Source organism: Typha angustifolia, chromosome 15, assembly GCF_048772165.1.
Source record: "Typha angustifolia cultivar Huaian chromosome 15, ASM4877216v1, whole genome shotgun sequence".
NCBI classification, from domain to species: domain Eukaryota; kingdom Viridiplantae; phylum Streptophyta; class Magnoliopsida; order Poales; family Typhaceae; genus Typha; species Typha angustifolia.
Window position 1 is genome coordinate 1,147,356 of NC_133253.1, and position 19,564 is coordinate 1,166,919.

A 19,564-nucleotide genomic window follows, 5' to 3' on the forward strand; every position below is an offset into this window, starting at 1 on the left:
AAACCAGTAAAGATCCGAAATAATATCGAATCCGGAACCCGATTCCTCTCAGGGGTTTATTAATGGCAATTATTATTCTTCGCGTGAAAGAACGCTGAGATCTTCTTCTTCATCTCCTTCGTGGCTTCGACTCGTGATTCCTTTCTTCTACTTCGGCTGTTTGGGAAATTTTATCGAGCACTATACCTGCATACGAGAAATAGGTTCATTTGTTCGTGTCTGTCCATGAAATGGGTTTTTTCTCTACGATTGTCGTTTCAAAGATTTCGTGTGATTCGATGGGTTCGATGCAATAGGAAACAAGACATCTTTTTTTCTTCTTCTGTTTCATCTTTATCGCATTGATGTGATTTGATTACGGAGTTAGATTAAATGTCTTATGTTATTATTTTGCGCTATTCAGATGTTGGGAAATTAAGATTTTTATGAGCTGATCTGCTATATTTGGGAAGAATGGTGCTAGTTCTGGCCATCGGAGACCTCCACATCCCACACCGGGCGCCTGATCTGCCTGCAAAATTTAAGTCTATGCTTGTCCCCGGGAAAATTCAACACGTCATATGTACTGGGAACTTATGCATTAAGGTGATTATATATTTTTCTTTTTCCCTTTTCCAGTTCTTTTCGCTCTTTGTGATTGCTGCTGGATCGTTACCTGGTGTCTAGTCTTTTTAGTTTTGATGTGCTGGGAGTACTGGATTCAGATCAAGTTAAGTAACTATAAGTAATTTTTAGCCTTCTGCGTTAATTAATCAGTCAAAATGTTCTAATTTTTAGCCTTGTGATTGTTGGGATTGCTGGCTTCTTGCACGGATCCTTATTCAGTTTAGATTTAGAAATACGTTTTATGGTGGATAAATTTGGCAAACCGGTCAATCTCAATATAGTATCTAACTATCTACGATTGTTTAGGTTGTTTAAGCAAGAAAGCGATTTCCTGCATCCTGATATTGCTTACCAAATAGTGTTCATTCTGGAAAGAACTTGATTCTTGCATTTCAGTATGCTCCTTTTGGTCTCTATAGCGGTGCAACTTTGTTGATGTCAAAGTTATGAACAATGTTCTGAAAAGGTGGGCAAGGTTTCTGAGTAGCCAAGGGGTGGGCATATGACACATGTAGGGGTGTAAACGAGCCGAGTATGACTGAGCTTGGTTTTAATCAAGCTTGAATTGAAATTAATTTCAAGCATAAATTTGTGATCAAGCATAAATTAAACTTATTTTAATTCGAGCATATTTCAAACTTGAGCTTAGCTCAAGCTTAAATAAGCCATTCAATTAGCAATTTCAACTCTTATCGATTCAAGTCATTTTCGAATTTGAATTGATTTAGGCTTGAATCAAGCTTGAAATAAAACCTAATTCAACTATAAAGAGAGAGAAGTTAAGCTGTTAGATCAAAAGATCTAATGGTTCATATTACTCATGTTATCTATATAGATAGATAGATATATATACTGAGTCCTATCGAGCTGACTTGATTGAGCTGACTTAAGATCAAGCTCGGCTCAGCTTATTTTCGAGCCGAGCTTGATCGAGCCTTATTGAGCCGAGCTCGATTATTTTGACAGCCCTACACACATGCGGTATGTGGAAGCGATGCAATATGCAATGTATTGAATCTCAGTAGTACTGGAAAAATTTTGAAGTTACACACTTCTCTATATGCAGTAACTTTTTTTGTATGTCGAGCAACAGTTGTAGTTAAAGAAAAACAAGGTACTATGGCACCAAGAAGTCATATGTCAGGTTAGTCCTATGCAGGCAGCATGGGGACAGTAGAGTAGTAAACATATAGACAGCCGCCAATGCAGGTGGATGGATCACATTTTATGTATGACCAATTTTTCTTCTAACATTTGTATAGCTTTCATATTTCAATCTGCACAAGTAGAAGGTTGGTATTGTTACCCTTGTCCAATGAGCCTGTATAGTGACAACAGTCAGAAAAATATCATTCCATGATCTGCTTGGTTGGAATCATATTAGACTTTTGGACTTTGAAATTCTAAATGTAAATGACACAGAGGTTCTTCTAACAATGAGTTCAATGGAAACTAAAAAATGTGTTGCAGACATGCAGGTTATTAAACTTCATGGAATGTAAGAACTCTAATATTAGGTAACACTCAAGTGCTCTTATGCCTTGCAAAACAGTTAAGATATTGTTGAATTCTTGGGGCACCGTATCAAGTGATATTATTTAGTATTAACCTCCTGTTTGATTAGTTCAATATGTTCTTTTGGTTGATGAATCTGTTTTTTGGCAATCATTTACTGTTTGCAGTACTATATGTTGTTGAATTATGTCTTTAGTTCAGATCAGATCCTTGGCCTCCTATATAGTAGCATATTTTGTAGTTCATGTCAATACTTTGTTGTGACTTTAATATATGTTGTTTTTACAGGAAGTTCATGACTACTTGAAAAGCCTTTGTCCTGATCTGCATATTACTCGAGGTGAATATGATGAGGATGCACGTTATCCAGAGAACAAGACTCTCACTATTGGTCAATTCAAGCTTGGACTCTGCCACGGTCACCAGGTCTTTTTCCCTGTTGGACTGAATTTAGTTCTTCACAGCTACATCCTGGTCTCTGAATAGTAGAATTCTGTTCCTCTATCAGCTTTTTGAATTTGCCAAATTCTCATCAGTTCCTGTCTAATGTCGCACGCAATACTTTATCACAACATCATAATATGGGGTCTGATAGTGTATAACTCAAAAATTGGGACAATTGAAAATGTTTACAATTGGCTTTAACCTGATATCATCTTTTATAGGTCAGTGCAAGTTTTTGATTAAAGAAGAATCATACGCCAGAGAATCTCGTGCAATAGAAGATATAAGGTTAGCCAGCACAGAGAATATTTACCTTCTTGGATGCAGTTAACTTAAGTCAAGAAAATTGCCCCAGCAAGTCTTCCATACATAGGAAATGTCTAGAAAAGGGAGAGATGACAAGTTCAGTTAGGAAACTTCTCTATATCAGGCATAATTAACCATCAATAAGAACTAAGGTTTCTTCTTGAACTCTTTCTAGTATTTAGGGTGTTCCAATTCTCCGATGACGACTTTCAGGTTGACGTTAGTTTCTTCATAGTTTGCATGTGAGTCACAAAGAAAGACCCAATTACGACTTTAGAGCCTGGGTGGTCAAAAGGAAAAAAGAAAAGAAAGATGAGTTGTTAATATTGATAAAGCTTCTCTTCCATACGCTTCATCTAGCATACGAATGGGGGTGCTAAGCACCTTGGAGATGTTATTTGTTTACAAAGTTAATACTTCTCCTTTTTTGCTCATCTTTTATCTGGGTGTTCGATACCCATTTCCTAACCTCTTTTTTTTTCTCTCTTTTTTGGTTTTTCTACTCTATGCACAACATTTCTTGTATTCACTATTTCTTTCCTTGAAACTTGCAGATTGTTCCATGGGGTGATTTGGATTCATTGGCTATGCTTCAGAGGCAGTTGGATGTAGACATCCTTGTGACAGGGCACACCCATCAGTTCAAGGCATACAAGCACGAAGGTGGTGTCGTGATCAACCCTGGCTCAGCAACTGGTGCATACAGCAGCATTACATATGATGTTAACCCAAGCTTTGTGCTCATGGACATAGATGGCCTCCGTGTAGTTGTCTATGTTTACGAACTCATCGATGGAGAGGTGAAGGTTGATAAAATCGACTTCAAAAAGACGGCACCTAGTCAGTCTGCTCATTAGTGTTTTGCTGTAGTTGTTACACTCCCCATGATTGGTATATTTTTCTGCTTGAATGAGTCTGGCGATAGCTGATGAAGATTAGATTGTAACTTTGTAACCTTATGTAATAGACCCCATTTTCAACTTTGTTACCTGTGAAAATTACAGGTTCTCATGACATAAATTGATGGTGGTAATATGAACATGGGAGTTGTGGAATATATGTGAGCTTTAGTTAGAGTTTACCTTGCTTGGATTTTTTTTATTCTCCTTTTTGGTTGTTCTTTGCCTTTATCCTCGCAGTTGTGTATATGTAGTTGTTGGACAAATTTGTTAGCCTTAATATACAAGTTAGTTCTTTTGCAGCATTGCGTGGAATTCACATCAAGAAATTCTGGGGTATATATCCCTCTGACTGAGGAAAGGGCATCTTGATTCCGATCAAATGTCAGCGAAAATTCTGATATCCAGATATCTGCTTGTTATGGAAGGATTCAAGTTTATAGAATTAGAAGCTCATGCATCCTGGCTGGAGAAGTGGCAGACCGTAGTAATTTTTTTCTTGATGGTAAAGAACCATGGACATAATATTGCATCAAGGAACTATACAGAATCTGTGTGAAAGACAATTATATGAATTTTCAGTTAGGTAACAATATTTGTGATAACCAGGAACTTAATCAGTTGTTGACTAATGAGAAACTGTTTTCATATTTGAGTTAGAATCCAATCATAATGGGGCAAATAATACATGTCGAGATGTCCTGTAAAATGGTGAAGCATAAGTTCACATTTTTTTTCATTAAAAACACCCATTCCAGAAAGAATTGAGGAATATATAGCACTACTAATTACTTCTCAAGAATGAACTCTTTGATTTCTATTCCAGTATGACGAGCACCACCCAGTTTCCTCAGCAAGACTTCATCCCCAACTTTCAGTGAAGTTACAGGTATTGCCGTTTTTGCTGTCTTGTCTGCCATCAACAATTAAAAGATACACATGATAGATACAAGAAATAGAAAATCTTCCAGATCTAGAATAAAAGTATTGATGAAATTACCTTCATAAGGACAGACAAGACCAACGGTTTCTGCATTCTGCAGAAAGATGCTATATGTCTCGTCTCCTAAATTTTCCTGCTATGCATAAGATCTTGATGGATCAGATGAGGAACATAACAGCTGGTATTGAGTATGCTTCTAGAAAAGACATTCTAGTGCATAAGGCTCCCACCAATATGGGTTATGGTGAGAGAAGATGTACACAGCCTTACGCTCATTTCATAAGAGTGCTTCCTTTCTTCTTCATTTCTTATTTCAACAAGTAATTTCATTACAATTTACTCATCCCAATCTTGAGAATACCAAGTGATCTTATGATTTTGCTAAAAAACTTGTTTTATAGTCTTCAACTTATGGTACTTTTCCTATAATATAAGCAGTAGAAGTCCATATAAGATAAGATCAAATTTTGTAGAAAGTAGCAATAATGCAAAAGTATAAACCTTTTTGTTCTCTTCCATAAATCACACTTGTGCAATAGTGGACATATTCACAGTAGACAAAGTGAGGGATCAACATGTACAAACCTTTGCCTCTACAAGAAGGAGAGGTCTTGATTCTATTTTCACACGGCCCACAATTGCAGTACGCTGCAAACCATTTTGATCAACAACTATCACTTCTTTACCAGCACACAACTCTGAAAGATAACAGGTTTTTCCTCCAGGTACTGCAACATAGGCATGTACTGGCCCCTACAGTTTGGAAATAAGAGAAAAGAAAAATATTATTAATACCAAGGAACTCCGAATTTCTTTATGTTGGTTATATTTGATATAGTATTCCATCCCTTCAGATGTACAGCCAAGATCAAACAGCATTTCTACAGCAGTAAGGGTTGTTAATATACCACCTAAAGAATTACAAAATGAAAAACTTACTGCATTAACCCTGAATGGCCTGCTTGCTATGTAATTTGTCTCCAAGCATTCAGAGTGAACCAAAAACAGTCCTCTGGCAAAGGAACTAACCTATAGAGAACATGCCATGAAATCACCATCACCATTATCATCATCATCATTATGTAATTTTCCCAACATATGAGACCAGCTCATTATGCAGTTTTCAACATATCGGATCAGCTAGACCAAAAGATAAGTTGAGAATGTTTCATAAGATGGTCACCTAGATCTGATGTTATGCAAAACTCTGAATACTATGCTCAAATATATCTATCAGAAATTATTATAGAGTATAGAGATTGAAAACAACCAGAAGACCTTCACCCGGGTGCATGATACTACAAAGATCCACACAAACACGATCGCCCATTCCAACAACTTCAACCTTTGTTACAGTGGCCTTAGTCAAGGCTAACTGACTCCTTGCTTCATCCCTTCTGTCAAAATAATCCTGATCACATTAAAAGAGAACCAAAGTAATTAACTGATATCCATCATTCATGGATAAGTAAAAGGCAACAATGATAACTGAGGTCACTTTCTCTAGGAAGTACTGCACCTTCTTGTTTACTGATGAAGGAGGCTAATGTAGGAAAAGGAGGTCTCATCAAAAACTGGAAGGGAAGAGTTTTACTAAAGGAATATTCAAGATGCCCAATCGATATGAAATTGTGGCCTCATCCTTAAAGAAATTATTCCAGGTAATAAAACGATGTTAAGAAGAGATCCAGGTCAGAAGTTCCAGCTACAAAATTTTACATTATCTACCTGCTTCAGAAAAACCAGGAAAATCATTTCATGGCATATTTTCCAAGCACTCCTTGGATGTATAAAAGCTAACTTTAAAAGTAACTCATAAATATGTCAACTGTGAATAGAAGTGGAAAAAAATATGCTTATGCATCATACTAGCAACCAAATTTGCTACTCAAAAGTCAAGTACATTTAATAAGAGATCAAAGTCACAAAAACAATTTGCTTAGTAGTCAACTCATACAGTATAATTGAACTTGAAGGATTATCTAGTTTGAATAGTTATTTGACACAATAGTACCTACAAGAGTATTTACCAATTAATATTTAATTATAATACTATAATCATTATTTAGAATCTATGAACATAAAGTACCTTTAGCTTGAGAATTTCTCCAATGTCCTCAACCTTTAGTACAACCCCATCAAGACCTTGCTCCAAGGCCTACAAATGGTGTTTAAGATTATCCACATTAACTGGGTCAAAGGATTAACTAGACATAAGGCCACTAAGAGCATGAAATTTGGAACTTTTCCTAGAATTACCTCTAGAAACACTTGCGCCTCAGTTGAAGTTGTTGAAACTGCCAGCACAGTCTTCCTACAGCTCTGGAATGCTGCAACTATGTTTTCTGCAGGAATAACCTGTAAATGTGAGAGTATACAGCAGTATGATAGTATTACTTACCCAACTAGCATATTCCACAGCTTAGGCAGTAATTTTATAGATGTAAATGACAAGAAAGATGTGACGAGAAGAAATATTGTATCACTGTTGCATTTTAGTTAAACTAGCAAAAAGAATCACCGCATAGCTAAGTGAGTAACTAAAATGGCAAAATCTGAAACTAGTAATCTGAAGGGGTGAAGAATGGATTTTTGGTCTTCTGTATCAATATAAATTTAGCAAAAAGGGTCTGTGTTCCTAACTTTAGCTTGAAAGCAGAAGAAAAAGAAGTGGTGAAGAATGGAAACTTCCAACTTAATTATGATAGCAATTTCTCAAAGAATCTGATGGCCAGCTCTAATTGACAACGACCATAGGAGATCGATAGACCAGCGAGTTGGCCTGTACAATATATACTGGATGCAATATGAGAATCCAAAATCATGTAACTACATAATCTTCAGCATTATCTCTTGCCTTACGGTGTATATCGAAGCTGGATTCTTCTTCAGATAATTAATATGCATCTTTAAACAGTTGTAGTACAAATGTTAAGAGATCATCAGCACTTCTGAAAGAAGAAAGAAAAGCATTGCTTACAAGAACCGATAATGTCAATGTTAAGTTTTATGGAGTAATGATCTTATATTCCAGAGGATAATATTGTATCACATAAGTTATACCTGCCATCCACTCTCGAAATTTATAACCACAATATCCACATCCAGGTCATCTGGCAAAAGGCTTTCTAATTCTTGTGGAGAAGACACATCATAATATACGGCAACCTTTAGGTCTTTCTCATCCAAAATATGTGACCCATCAATGAAGAGAGAGCGTATCAATGCTGTTGCTGCACAAACCATCAAAACCTGGATGTTACAACTAATAAGTTTATGAAACAGGCATTAATTCAGAGAGAAGGAAAAAGAAATCCAACAGTAAAAATGTATTGTAGTTACTTTCCCAAGTCCTAAAAAACTATAAGAACATAAAGAAAACTTCCATGGTTATGAAATGAGCCGGTTATCCAATTCAATAGCCCAGAATAATACAATGATGCATGAGCAGCCACTTAGAGTGTTTTACACATCAAAGGACAAGATTTAAGAGATTACATGACCAATCGCTAGCAAGTTTAGTGGATCGGGCTTCAGGGCGGAAGAGGAAAGTGTTCCACCCTCTCTCAACTGCCGTCGTCATGACTTGTCTGCTCTCCGTCCACACCCACACAATCTTCTCGCCCTTACTCTTATCCACCGACATAGATGAAGACATTTTAATCGAAGAATTCGTCGCGAGATTAACTGCATTTGTGCAAGAAACGATTGGAGATTTAGAAAAACCAGTAAATTTGAGGAAACATTTGGAAATTGACGAGAAACCTCTTCTTGGAGAAGGTTTCGACGCTTCGCTGCTAAGGGTTTTAGAAGGGAAGAACGAAAGGAGCGCCATTATTATGTGAATAGATAACCCCTCTTTTGGTGTTTGCTTCCCAATAGATAGTTAATTAGGGAAACTTACATTTCGCACCCTATGTTTTCGGATATATTTCATTATATAGATATGAAACGTTAAAATAAAGTTGGATTCCATAACAAAGATTCCCTCCAGAACTCCAATCTCCTTCTCGAATTCTCACTTCTTCTTCTTCACGGCAAATTTGTACACCATTTGGTGCTTATAAACATCACCGTGTCCATAGATCTCAGAAGGGAAATTAGAGTGGTGCAATGCATCAGGGTAGTCCTGGGTCTCTAAGCACAGCCCTGCGTGCTGCTCGTAAGTAGCACCTCCCTTCCCCTTTTGATCCTTTAACATATTCCCAGTGTAGAATTGCACCCCAGGTTGGTTAGCCCACAACTCCATCACCCTCCCAGACTTCAAGTCTTCGACCACCGCCACCTTCCTCATCCCCTTCCCGTCGACCGGCGAGTCTAGTACGTAATTTATGTCGTAGCCGCCTTTCACGTGCGCGATGCGGCTACCGACCGTCGTCGGCGTTTGGAAGTCGAAAGGAGTCCCTGAGACGGGCTTAATTTCGCCGGTTGGGATGAGTTCGTCGTCGACGGGAGTTACGTCGGAGGCGAAGATTTGGACCTTGTGGTTGAGGATTGATCCACTTGCGTGGCCTGCAAGGTTCCAGTAGGAATGCTGGGCTAAGTTTACTGGGGTTGGCTTGTTCTTGGGCACTGCATGCATTGCAACGCTCAAAGTGTAGTCCTCTTCAATTTTGTAGGTCACAGACACATCCAGATCACCAGGGAAACCTGTTTCCAATGATATAAAAATTATTGACCAGAATCAAACAAGGTAAATAATTTACTTTTGTATCTAATATGAAGAATTTACCTTGTTCACCATCAAAGCTGTTATAGTGCATTGTGATGTAAGGGAATTCTCCATCAACTTTCTCCTTGACATCCCAAATGACACGGCTGAATCCTCTGTGACCACCTAAAAGAAGAAGAACAACGAATTTAAAAGGATTCTACGACAGACAATAGTTCATCACCAAGTATATAGCTTGCCATAAATCATCCAGAAATAATCACACCATGGAGTGAATTCTTCCCATCATTCGGGTACAAATGATAAACTTTTCCATTCAAATTGAAACGCGAGCCTGCAATCCTATTTGCGACTCGGCCAACCAAAGCTCCAAAGTAAGTCGTATCATTCTGAATTGAAACAGAGGGAAAAAGAAGTCACAGATGTACAAACTTTTGAACTAGTTAAAAGATTTTATACCAAGAAGAAGAGGTAATCTTACAACATAGGAACCAATCTTATCATATCCAAGCACCACATCGTCCAATTTCCCTACATACACAATAGAACACTTCAGATTATAAAGACATGCCAAGCTCTGTTAGATAAACTATTTACCAACCTTTGTTGTCAGGAAGGATAACCGAGATGATTGTTGCACCCCAGTTGGTAACTTTTAGAGAGAAATCTCCCTTCTTCAACTCGTATATACCAACCATCTTCCTTGGCTTCGCGGAGGAGACAATCACCATGGCCGAAAGCAGAAGAAAGATGGAGACGAAGAGAAGTGAGGATTTCCTCGTCATGGTTGACTGGTTGGTAGATGAAGGGAAGAAGAAGAGAAGAGAAGAACCTTCGACTTGAGGTTTATGCGAGAAGGGGTAGTTATATAGAGTTATAGATCAGGATAACAACGGAGGACAACTTATTTATCCGTATTTAGATAGGGAATTACCTCAACGGTCCTATTCTTTATGCTTTGGTTTGAACTCATTCCAAATTTGGGCCGACTTATCCGGCCAACATAAATCCTTGTGTCTATTCAAACAAATCTATTATTCGTGTGCATATCTTTTAAAACCTACTGTTTTTAGATCAATTTTGATGAATTTTAAAGATATCCATGCAATTTTTTCAAAAGATATACATGTAAATATCAAATTTGAAGGGAACTACGTGTATCTTAGAGAGATAGAGAGATGTATACAAGAGAATTTCTTTCTTAGAAAAGGTTGACTGGCAATGGCATGCATTAATTACTACATGATGTTAATTTGGGCTATTTTATACATGCATCAATTCTCAAAAATCTGGGCAAGATTTTAAATAGTTTATGGATAAACTAGTATTTATTGCAATATGAATAGTTTCAAATCGCAACATTCTATTAAGGAAATGAAGACCATATTAATTAGCAACCATAAATATAAAAATATATATATATTATACTAAGTTCAACTACTGCTCATTTTCAGTCGTATACATAGGAAATTTCTTTCTTTTTCGGTCTTTTGACATTAAGAGATATATCAAATGACAATTTTACTTTTTTTTTTCTTCTATTTTTGATATAAAAAGCCTAAATTTGATCACATAATACTCGCGTGTCATTTTTTAATAGAATAACTAATATAAAATATATTCTGGAGTTTCTTTTTTAATAATTAAGGGGGGTAAATGTGTCAACAAAAAATAAATAAAAATATATATGTGAAATAGATAATTATTCCTCTAAAATATCTCTAATTTTTGTTAGGTAAATTAAACTTGTACTCACACCCTCACATTACACATAAATTTATTGTACTTTCAAAACAAAAAACAGAACCTAGTGCAGTTCAAATATAATCATATATCATCTAGATTATGAATAAACACTAATACTCTCTGTGGGCATATAAATATTATTTTCATCATTCATTTTATTATAATTAAGAAATTGTAACACATTACATCGATGAGGGTCTTTTCTTCTTCCTTATAAAGAATATTTTCTTTTTCTTCCTCCCTTAAAAAGGATTTTATGAAGTGTGACCCTTATGATGTGTTCCTAAGCATGCAGCTTTATCAATTATTGCTGTGACCATCCCATTCCATTGATTAATGTGGCTCGGACTCTACCAAGCTTAACTGTTATAAAACACTATCCGGGCTCGAGCCTAAAACAAACTACACCTAACCCAATCTCCAATGACCCAGATTGTGTAAATATCTCAAAGTACAAGGGCGTTTCCTTCCTAAGAGATATCAAAATGGAAGACTGAGACCCATTGGAAAATTAGAAGCGGCTCCCGCGAGGGAAGCTCGGATCGAACAACGCACCCCCCAAATCTCAAATCTCAAATCTCAAATCGCAAATCTCAAATATCTCTTCTGTCTTCACCTTTCCTCTTCTTCTTCTTCTCCTTTTCGAAGCAGGTATGGAGAGGGAAATGGATGCGGCAATGGATCTGATGAGGCGGATCTCGCCGAGGCAGAGCGAGATGGCTCTCTCCGCGCTGCTCTCCCTCGTCCCGCACCACTCCGCCGACCTCCTCTCCCAAGTTGACCAGCCCCTCCAGGTTCCGTCTTCTCTTCCTCCGATCTGATTCCATTTCGAGAAGGATTGTGAGGTGGATTTGACCGCGTGATCCAACTCAAAAATGATGCCTTCTTTTGATCACGTCCTTTTGTTCCTAGGGTTAGACCTGAAGATGTTAGGTTTTGATAGTTTAAATTTGCCCCATTTTCCTCATGACTAAATTATACTGGGATTTACTTCATTCTTGTTGCAAACAATGTACTATGCCTGCAAGCCATTTGTATTAATTTCAAATTTTTCTAAGTTGTTATTTTGACTGGAGAGCAGGTTTGTATGGACAAGGAATCGATGAAGGAGTTCATACTGTGTGAATACAACAGGGATGCTGATTCCTATAGGTACCCCAGCTGGAAATCGGAGTAAATTTAAATGCCACAAAATTTTATCTCGGTTATGCTTTATCAATTCTGATGGGTTTTTGGTCTTCATTTGCAGATCACCTTGGTCAAACAAATATCACCCACCTTTGGAGGACGGACCGCTCCCATCAGATGAATTGAGGAAACTCGAAGTTGAAGCAAATGAAGTCTTTGCTGTTTATCGTGACCAGTGAGGTTCTTTTACTCCCCTCATCTTTAATATCGTGGCTAAGATTATTCATCTTCGTGCAATTATTTTAAAAGAGGAGAAGGGAAAGTGTTTCTATCTATCGCTTGTTGATTAATGATTATCAAAGTGATTTAGTGAGTAGCGTATTAGCTCTAAACTCCAAGTGATATAAATTTTTTTTGTTGGATGATTAGATACTATGAAGGGGGTGTCTCTTCTGTGTACCTGTGGGAAGATGATAACCAGGAATTTGTGGCATGCTTCTTGATAAAGAAAGGTTTGGTTTGATACAAAAGTACAATCTGCTTTGTTTGAACAAGATATTAACTTTGCTTTTGATGTTATGATACTCTGTGTGGGAATGAAGATGGCTCAAAGACAGGACAGGGGAGAAGGGGATATCTGCAAGAGGGTTCATGGGATGCTATTCATGTTATTGAGGTAAGATACAGGTTACTATCACAATGTCTGTTACCGTCATTAATCACCTAGTTGTCTTTTAATGTCATTTCTGTTTTGGGACCTAGATGAAATGTCACAAATTGGTCTATTCCACAATCAGGAAGACAAGTACGAAATGAAAGTTGTTCCAATTTTTCAGACAAGCTCTGAATGTCTATGTCATAATTGCCTACTACTTCTATTTGGTTTGGAAATATCACTAATTGATTATAATTTTTATACAGGTTGGACCAGAGGAAGAGGGAATAGCCCATTACTGCTTAACAAGTACAATCATGCTGTCATTGACCACCGAAAATAAGTCATCAGGAACCTTCAATCTGTCAGGGTCAATCAGGAGACAGGTGCCCATTCTCGTATGATTCTTTTAGTTGATAAATATTCAAAAGTTATGTGCCACCTCAGGTTTAACTCATAAAGACCTTAAATATCAATGAACTTGTAATCTATGTGTTTTAGGTGACTTTGATTTCCAGCTCTTAAAGACCTTTACATTGCTTATGCACGTCATTTTATTATTGCAGCTTGGTACTTCAATGAACTTGTAATCTATGTGTTGCAGTTCATTGTTTTTTTATGAAGTTATTGCTTTGCATGTCTTATGGCAAAATGCATATCACAACTGTCCTAGATTAATTAAACTACAGTGGCTTCTATTGCCAACTTGATCAGAGATTAGAGTATAAGCCCTCAATTTTTTTTAGGAATTACTGTTTTCTTATTTTGAAATACAACTCTTTATTTTAGAATAATAGTTAAATAGTATTTTAAAAGTCTTATTCTAGAATATAAATACTATTTATTAAACTTATAACTTATACCACACACTAACCTAATTACTAATTTATCCTTAATATATATTCCATCAATCTATTTCATATCAAATAATGGTATTTATTATAATTTCATAAAAGATAAAGGACTTTTTCCTATTTTTCCTTCATCTTATATCATATTAAAGATAATTGTTACATTCTTATTCTATAATACAAATAAATATAAAAATAGTTATTCTTAGAATAAAGACTTTATTTTAGGAATAACAAATAAGAATATATATATTTTATAATTGTTTTTATTCCTAAAGTGAATGCCAAGGAATATGGGTATCAAGTTCTTGAGTTGAATTAGACTCAACTAGTCTCTGGGTATAACTTTGCACACCAAAATATTCAAAAAGTCAGTAAGTGGCAATTTGTTTTCCTGCTTGCTGACCAATGTCAAGTAACCATCCATATTTATTTATTTCTAGATCTCTCCTCTTTAGGAAATATTTCTTGTCGCTAATTTTTGTTATGGTGTTTCAGATGAACCTTGATCTATCAGTGGCTGACGGTCATCTATGTAACATGGGAAAAATGATAGAAGAAATGGAGGGTAAGCTCAGGAATTCACTTGATCAGGTACATCATTTTTGTGCTCCTTGTATTTATGCTTTTCCTTATTCCATCACAGTGGATAATTTCTTTGCATTCAGCTGACAGGAACTAACATCTCGAATCGGTTTGTGATTTTACTGTGTCATTGATACATTCTCTTACTCTGTTGCAATGTACTTTCACAGGTTTACTTTGGGAAGACAAGAGAGATGGTATGTACATTAAGGCCCCCTCCTGAGGGGGTTCAAATTAGACTTCCAGAAAGCCGACCAAATGTATGATATGCCGCAGCAGCGGAAAGTTCCTATCACATTATTGAGGATGAGAAAACTTTTTTCTAGTTGTATTATTGAACCTTCTTATGTAAATGATTGAAGTTTCTATTAGCTATGGAGGATGAGGAAACCCTTTGCTAGTTGTCTTGCTGAATCTTCTCATATAGACAATGTGAAGTTCCTATAACAGTATTGAGGATGAGAGAACTTTCTTCTAGTTGTCTTGTTGAATGTTCTTACATACACAATGTTAACTTCCTATCAGAAGCATTAAACTTTCAAGAACTTATACATATCACTACTAGCATTATATTAAATATGTAAAAGTTAACTTCTCCACTTGATAATACCAGTAAGCCGATAAGCCAATTACTCTGGTATCAATCTGTTTTATGCCTAACCCCATGAACTTTCTTATAGTTGAATACTTGGTAACGGGGGTCCAGTTAAAAAATTATAACTTAAAAACTATGAACAGCATTGACAGCTAATCGTACACTGTCACGTATCCAGGTGCGGCAGATTTCTGCGGTGGGGCCTCCAGAAGATCCACTGCCCGAACGAATTGGAAAGAAAATGATGGACTCGAAAGTAGTATAATAGACGGCCCAGATTACCTCATTCTCCGCGGAAGAGCTAAAGGAGGCAATTGATCGTACGTTAAGGATATGCCACGTGTGTTTACATCTGAAACCGCTTGGACCCTTTTAGTTCCCGTCCTTCCCGGGGGAAACGGAGCACAGACGCAGAGTGAGAGAGAGAGAGAGAGAGAGAGAGAGAGAGAGAGAGAGAGAGAGAGAGAGAGAGAGGGTAGGAGATCGCCGAGCCCTTCCAAGCATGGCTTGATGCTGGTGGCTCTCCCATCTGGTCTCCCAAAAGGTTCGATTTCGGGCTTTAGTTCTTTCTCTATCTGATTCATTCAATGAAGAATTCTTCGATTTGTTACGACTATTTGTCACGGTGGAATTTCTTGATCTTTTTCTAATACTTTCTGCAAGACTTCTTGATCTCCTCCGCTATTTGATGCTGTTTAGAACAAGATCAATCGAGCTCAGATCACTGTTTTGATCAAATCCAATTAATATGCTCAGCGTAAAGGAGATTCCCATTCGTTGAAAACTAATTCTCCATTAATTAAAGAATCCCTAAGGATTTGCTACAACCCGAATTTTCGAGTCTGTTGTTGCTTACTGGTGAAATTAAAGCTTAGAATTGGATAAACTAAGTTATGGGATCCAAATCCATCTGTAACCTTTCTGATCTGGATTTCTGTTTGTTATTTATAATTTTGAAGTTTCTTTTTGAAAATTCGAATGCTCGTATGGCGCCTCTTTTACTCTTTTCCCGAACTAATTCTTATACTCGAATCTACGAAATTCTTAAAAGGGTGATTCGGTCATTTACGACTACTGAAGACAGATCACTTCGCAACTCGCGTAACTGTGTGAGCGCTTTCTTTTCCTAATTCCACGTTTTGCCAGTTCGGTTACGCTTACTGATAACAATTCATCGAGATAGTAAGGGTATTCAAGTAATTTACACTTTCAGCTTACAGATTACACCGGTAAAGTGTTCCGCAGGAGAAGAATAAAGACCCATGGAGGCATACTACGCAGCCACCGCAAGCAGCGGCGATCAGACGACGAGCAGCGACTCCGTTTCGTGGCTCGACACATCATCTCTCCGGCGGCGGCGCATGTCCTCCCCTTCTCCCAACGCTTTCCTTACCCCTGCTTTCAACGCCTGCGCTGCCACCGCCAGCCCCCAGGTCAACTCCTGCCCAGCAGCCGCCTCCATCCTCGACCTCGACCCCTCCCTCCTCCGCTTCACTCGCAACCGCCTCCGCCTATCCTCCTCATCATCCTCGTCTTCGTCCTCGTCCTCTTCCGACTCCTCCGGCGCGGCGGCTCGCAAGAAGCTCCACCGCCTCCTCCAGCTCAGCTCCCTCTCCTCCGGCCCGTCACCCGCGGCTATCGAGAACGCTCATATTGCGGCGAAGTCATCGCCGCAGGTATACAAGACGCCGGTGAAGGTGGAGGTGGAGGTGGAGGAGGACGTGTTTGTAATGGACGGGGTTCTGGTCAGCGAATCCGGTTCGAACCGGTCCAAATCGGTGCCTGACTCTGGCTCGACCGGTTCGGGTAACAGCTTGTACAAGACGGAGATTTGCCGGTCGTGGGAGGAGTCAGGGGTTTGTCGATATGGTTTTAAGTGCCAGGTAAGAACCGAAGTCCTCGATAACCCCAACTCTGTGTTTTATCTAACCTCATAATAACTGATTATAAGATCCCTATTTATCTCAAATAGAAGATTCCTACTCATCTCTAACTACATACGAGATAACACTTATCTGAAAAGCTTATCAGAGATTTGCACCTATTATCTGTTACCAGACCTGGTTGTTTTCTTAATTAACTAGGGTAGAATTATTTGCGGAAAGAAAAGGTATTTGAGGAAAGGATTAATATTGGTGAAACGGCTCCTTTAGAGTCTATGCGGGAACTGATTATGCTGTTCCTTTTTTGGTTTTAATAAATTTTGCAGTTTGCCCACGGGAAGGAGGAATTGCGTGGGGTTCGCCCAATCAAGCAGAAAATTGAGGTAATAATTTGATTGCCTTCGTTTTCTTTTTTAACTAGAAGTTCACAAATCCATACCTGATTGATTCTTAACCTTTGAGAAAATGAAGAAAGGTCTAGGTGAGAGTAAGCAGTTACCAAATCTAGGCATGGCTGATACCTTGCAAGTTAGCTAATACACCTTTAGATGTTATTGCGTGTATATCACAGGGCATGATTAAAGGAAGATGGATGTACCACAGGTTTCCGGCACCGTCGAGGTTTACAGGGTGTTTAGTGTTGAGTCTTTTAGGATTTTTCCTATTCCGTCTTTCATTCATTTAGATTAGATTTTGTGATTGCAAAATTTTCTATTGGAAGTTTTATCAATACTGAATCCAAAAGGTGTTCGCCTGGGTTTCTGGTTCTCTATATTGGGATTAAGACTTCAAATTATGTTGAATGTATATCAAGTATGAAAATATAAAATGTCTATTAGATGTTTGTCTCAGCATGGTTGATTTTATTACTATCAATACAGGTATGGATAAGTCAAATGCTGTTCTACAGTTCTAATATTTGCATATGTTACTTTTTACATTTGTATGTAATTCTGCCTGAATGGAAAATATGACATCAGTTAGTTATCATATTAGGGCTAACTTGATAGTTTTCTATGTAATTTTGCATGAGATTTATGTTGCACAATTAAAAAAATCTCTCTTTAGTTGTTGGATTTGATCTGACTTCCATCCAATTGAAGTTTCAACCAAGCAAGCTTTCTTAGGAGGTTGTTATGTTACTGGATGATGCGTAATCATAACATCATTCATGGTTATATGTCCCCAGTGGTCCTCTCTTCCCTACTTGGTGTATATGCAACAGTTGCATATTATAGTGGCCCACATCTCTTTTTACTCTCGTTCACTGTTCGATTCACAATGCAACATTTTTGCAAACGAAAAAAATCTTAATTGTTTACTTCGAATCTAGAAAACTTAGATGGAAGATACATTGGTGGATTTGGTATATGTTGATCTACTCGTGAACTCTCTACAGATGGACAGGCAGAATTCCAGATCAGTCCCAAGTGCTGGTTCCGCCATGCAAGCGACCAGATTCCGCCATCTTCCCCCACCGGGGCTGTCAAACGCAGCTGCCACTGCTGCTCCTTCAGCACCGACCGTCTCTGCCAACCAAACTGCACCCATTTCGGCTTCTGCTTCCAAGGCAGCCACCTCAACGGTGAAGGAAGAATCACCGTCAACAACTCCTACTACCGCTCAAAAGTCACAAGAGCCTTCCTTCGTCTGGCCACCGACAGAGGAGGAGGATGCTTATTTTACTCAGGTGCTTTACGGCCCCAGGCGACGGAAGAGGCTCCCTGTCTTTACTGAAATCTGCCCGGAGTAATGCTGCATTTAAACACCAGATTTATATCACATAAAAGTCTAGAGTTCATCTTCTTATCCGTCTTCCTTTTAGTGAAAGAAAAGTCATACTGGTCTCTTTAGCAGCTCAGTGTGTTTGCTTAGTTAATAATTGCGACCCCCCTTGTTGCTAGTAAACTTAATATTAGCTCGCATTTAACTGTATATGGATGTTTCCTTTATATGTTCACAGGATCTTTTCTGCAAATTGCTCGACTAGTTATTGAATAAGATCAGGTTCCACCAGGTACGGGATTATTGAAGGGAAATTTTACAATTTCTCATCTGCATCCTTCAGTGTATCCGGGGATGCCCTTATGATATTTCCTGTGGTAATTGTCTGTTTTTAATTGCCTTTATCTGGTTGGTTATCAACTTTGATTGCTTATGTCACTACAATCAAGATTACTTTTATGCAATATACCCAGTTCCATAATTGTATAACAGATCAGCCAGAAAGCGAGTACTTTTACGCTGCTACATGATATCTGTTGCTTGCTTCATATATGTGGGCTACTGGTCTACTGGTCTCCTTGCCTTTTAAGTGAAGGCTTCTCTATCACCGTTGGTAGTGATCTCTTTTTTCGGTGGACTTTCTATAAAATGAGATGTGTACGATATCATACGAGCTTATGACACAATGTTGGAGAAATATTAGAGAGGATTTGGCACAACTCTTAAGGTAGGGCTCAAGAGTCTAAACATAACTTAATAGAAGAAAACAACTATGACTAACAACTTGTTTACAAAGAAGAAAAATCGATCTAAAGCTCCGCATCCGTCTCTTTGCCAGGCCTAGAGACGGTCCTCTTCATTTTCTCCTTAGTCTTCTGCACAGCTTCCCCTGCAACCTGGGCCGCCGATTCTGCCGCATGCTCCACCGTCTCGAAGCTCCTCGTTGCCGCCTCCTTCACTACTTCCTTTGTATTTGGACAATTCCTATGAACGTTGTGCATGTCTAAGTAG

General features: G+C 38.1%; 5 protein-coding genes across 14 annotated transcripts; 3 read left to right on the forward strand and 2 right to left on the reverse strand.

Moving 5' to 3' along the window:
* The first annotated feature begins 86 nt into the window (after positions 1-86).
* Positions 87-3,928, forward strand: LOC140778372 (vacuolar protein sorting-associated protein 29). 2 transcript variants are annotated; one of them, XM_073123050.1, is made up of 4 exons: positions 87-203; positions 404-585; positions 2,410-2,547; positions 3,426-3,928. In XM_073123050.1, the coding sequence occupies exons 2-4, from the start codon at positions 454-456 to the stop codon at positions 3,726-3,728; spliced, it is 573 nt and encodes a 190-aa protein (XP_072979151.1). In that variant the 5' UTR covers positions 87-203; positions 404-453; the 3' UTR covers positions 3,729-3,928. The 2 variants fall into 2 exon arrangements, with proteins under 2 accessions (XP_072979151.1, XP_072979152.1); XM_073123051.1 differs by having other exon boundaries at positions 90-211.
* Positions 3,929-4,287: 359 nt separating this feature from the next.
* On the reverse strand, positions 4,288-8,618 carry LOC140779463 (uncharacterized). 4 transcript variants are annotated; one of them, XM_073124535.1, is made up of 11 exons: positions 8,479-8,618; positions 8,212-8,400; positions 7,777-7,946; positions 6,973-7,071; positions 6,803-6,871; positions 5,984-6,124; positions 5,653-5,742; positions 5,299-5,466; positions 4,771-4,846; positions 4,563-4,683; positions 4,367-4,471 (listed from the first exon to the last, which is right to left on the reverse strand). In XM_073124535.1, exons 1-11 carry the CDS (start codon positions 8,546-8,548, stop codon positions 4,438-4,440), a joined length of 1,227 nt encoding a protein of 408 aa, XP_072980636.1. In that variant the 5' UTR covers positions 8,549-8,618; the 3' UTR covers positions 4,367-4,437. The 4 variants fall into 4 exon arrangements, with proteins under 4 accessions (XP_072980634.1, XP_072980633.1, XP_072980635.1 ...); XM_073124533.1 differs by lacking the exon at positions 4,367-4,471 and adding an exon at positions 4,288-4,321 and having other exon boundaries at positions 8,212-8,576; XM_073124532.1 differs by having other exon boundaries at positions 4,365-4,471; positions 8,212-8,576.
* An 84-nt stretch (positions 8,619-8,702) lies between these two features.
* Positions 8,703-10,215, reverse strand: LOC140779464 (uncharacterized). Its single transcript, XM_073124536.1, has 5 exons — positions 9,987-10,215; positions 9,867-9,916; positions 9,651-9,774; positions 9,446-9,550; positions 8,703-9,363 (listed from the first exon to the last, which is right to left on the reverse strand). Exons 1-5 carry the CDS (start codon positions 10,168-10,170, stop codon positions 8,732-8,734), a joined length of 1,095 nt encoding a protein of 364 aa, XP_072980637.1. The 5' UTR covers positions 10,171-10,215; the 3' UTR covers positions 8,703-8,731.
* Positions 10,216-11,636: 1,421 nt separating this feature from the next.
* On the forward strand, positions 11,637-14,750 carry LOC140779664 (F-actin-capping protein subunit beta). Its single transcript, XM_073124858.1, has 8 exons — positions 11,637-11,925; positions 12,213-12,283; positions 12,381-12,494; positions 12,689-12,771; positions 12,862-12,935; positions 13,181-13,300; positions 14,264-14,359; positions 14,521-14,750. The coding sequence occupies exons 1-8, from the start codon at positions 11,785-11,787 to the stop codon at positions 14,614-14,616; spliced, it is 795 nt and encodes a 264-aa protein (XP_072980959.1). The 5' UTR covers positions 11,637-11,784; the 3' UTR covers positions 14,617-14,750.
* Positions 14,751-15,340: 590 nt separating this feature from the next.
* On the forward strand, positions 15,341-18,932 carry LOC140779663 (uncharacterized). Of its 6 annotated transcripts, none has more exons than XM_073124851.1 (5): positions 15,371-15,489; positions 15,997-16,054; positions 16,159-16,828; positions 17,155-17,211; positions 18,228-18,932. In XM_073124851.1, the coding sequence occupies exons 3-5, from the start codon at positions 16,208-16,210 to the stop codon at positions 18,579-18,581; spliced, it is 1,032 nt and encodes a 343-aa protein (XP_072980952.1). In that variant the 5' UTR covers positions 15,371-15,489; positions 15,997-16,054; positions 16,159-16,207; the 3' UTR covers positions 18,582-18,932. The 6 variants fall into 6 exon arrangements, with proteins under 6 accessions (XP_072980953.1, XP_072980954.1, XP_072980952.1 ...); XM_073124855.1 differs by having other exon boundaries at positions 16,181-16,828; XM_073124857.1 differs by having other exon boundaries at positions 16,191-16,828.
* The last annotated feature ends 632 nt before the right edge of the window (positions 18,933-19,564 follow it).

Excerpts from the sequence above, each read along its gene's own strand:
- LOC140778372 (XM_073123050.1), top strand. The coding sequence starts at position 454 with ATGGTGCTAGTTCTGGCCATCGGAGACCTCCACATCCCACACCGGGCG. Across the intron at positions 586-2,409 it reads CTGGGAACTTATGCATTAAG|GAAGTTCATGACTACTTGAA; the intron begins GTGATTATATAT and ends TTGTTTTTACAG. Across the intron at positions 2,548-3,425 it reads GACTCTGCCACGGTCACCAG|ATTGTTCCATGGGGTGATTT; the intron begins GTCTTTTTCCCT and ends TGAAACTTGCAG.
- LOC140779663 (XM_073124852.1), top strand. The coding sequence starts at position 16,208 with ATGGAGGCATACTACGCAGCCACCGCAAGCAGCGGCGATCAGACGACG. Across the intron at positions 16,829-17,154 it reads GATATGGTTTTAAGTGCCAG|TTTGCCCACGGGAAGGAGGA; the intron begins GTAAGAACCGAA and ends TAAATTTTGCAG. Across the intron at positions 17,212-18,227 it reads CAATCAAGCAGAAAATTGAG|ATGGACAGGCAGAATTCCAG; the intron begins GTAATAATTTGA and ends AACTCTCTACAG.
- LOC140779464 (XM_073124536.1), bottom strand. The coding sequence starts at position 10,170 with ATGACGAGGAAATCCTCACTTCTCTTCGTCTCCATCTTTCTTCTGCTT. Across the intron at positions 9,917-9,986 it reads TATCCTTCCTGACAACAAAG|GGAAATTGGACGATGTGGTG; the intron begins GTTGGTAAATAG and ends TTGTGTATGTAG. Across the intron at positions 9,364-9,445 it reads CAGCTTTGATGGTGAACAAG|GTTTCCCTGGTGATCTGGAT; the intron begins GTAAATTCTTCA and ends CATTGGAAACAG.
- LOC140779463 (XM_073124532.1), bottom strand. The coding sequence starts at position 8,548 with ATGGCGCTCCTTTCGTTCTTCCCTTCTAAAACCCTTAGCAGCGAAGCG. Across the intron at positions 7,947-8,211 it reads ACTTGCTAGCGATTGGTCAT|CAACAGCATTGATACGCTCT; the intron begins GTAATCTCTTAA and ends TGGTTTGTGCAG. Across the intron at positions 6,872-6,972 it reads AGGCGCAAGTGTTTCTAGAG|GCCTTGGAGCAAGGTCTTGA; the intron begins GTAATTCTAGGA and ends CACCATTTGTAG.
- LOC140779664 (XM_073124858.1), top strand. The coding sequence starts at position 11,785 with ATGGAGAGGGAAATGGATGCGGCAATGGATCTGATGAGGCGGATCTCG. Across the intron at positions 12,284-12,380 it reads AGGGATGCTGATTCCTATAG|ATCACCTTGGTCAAACAAAT; the intron begins GTACCCCAGCTG and ends CTTCATTTGCAG. Across the intron at positions 12,495-12,688 it reads TTTGCTGTTTATCGTGACCA|ATACTATGAAGGGGGTGTCT; the intron begins GTGAGGTTCTTT and ends TTGGATGATTAG.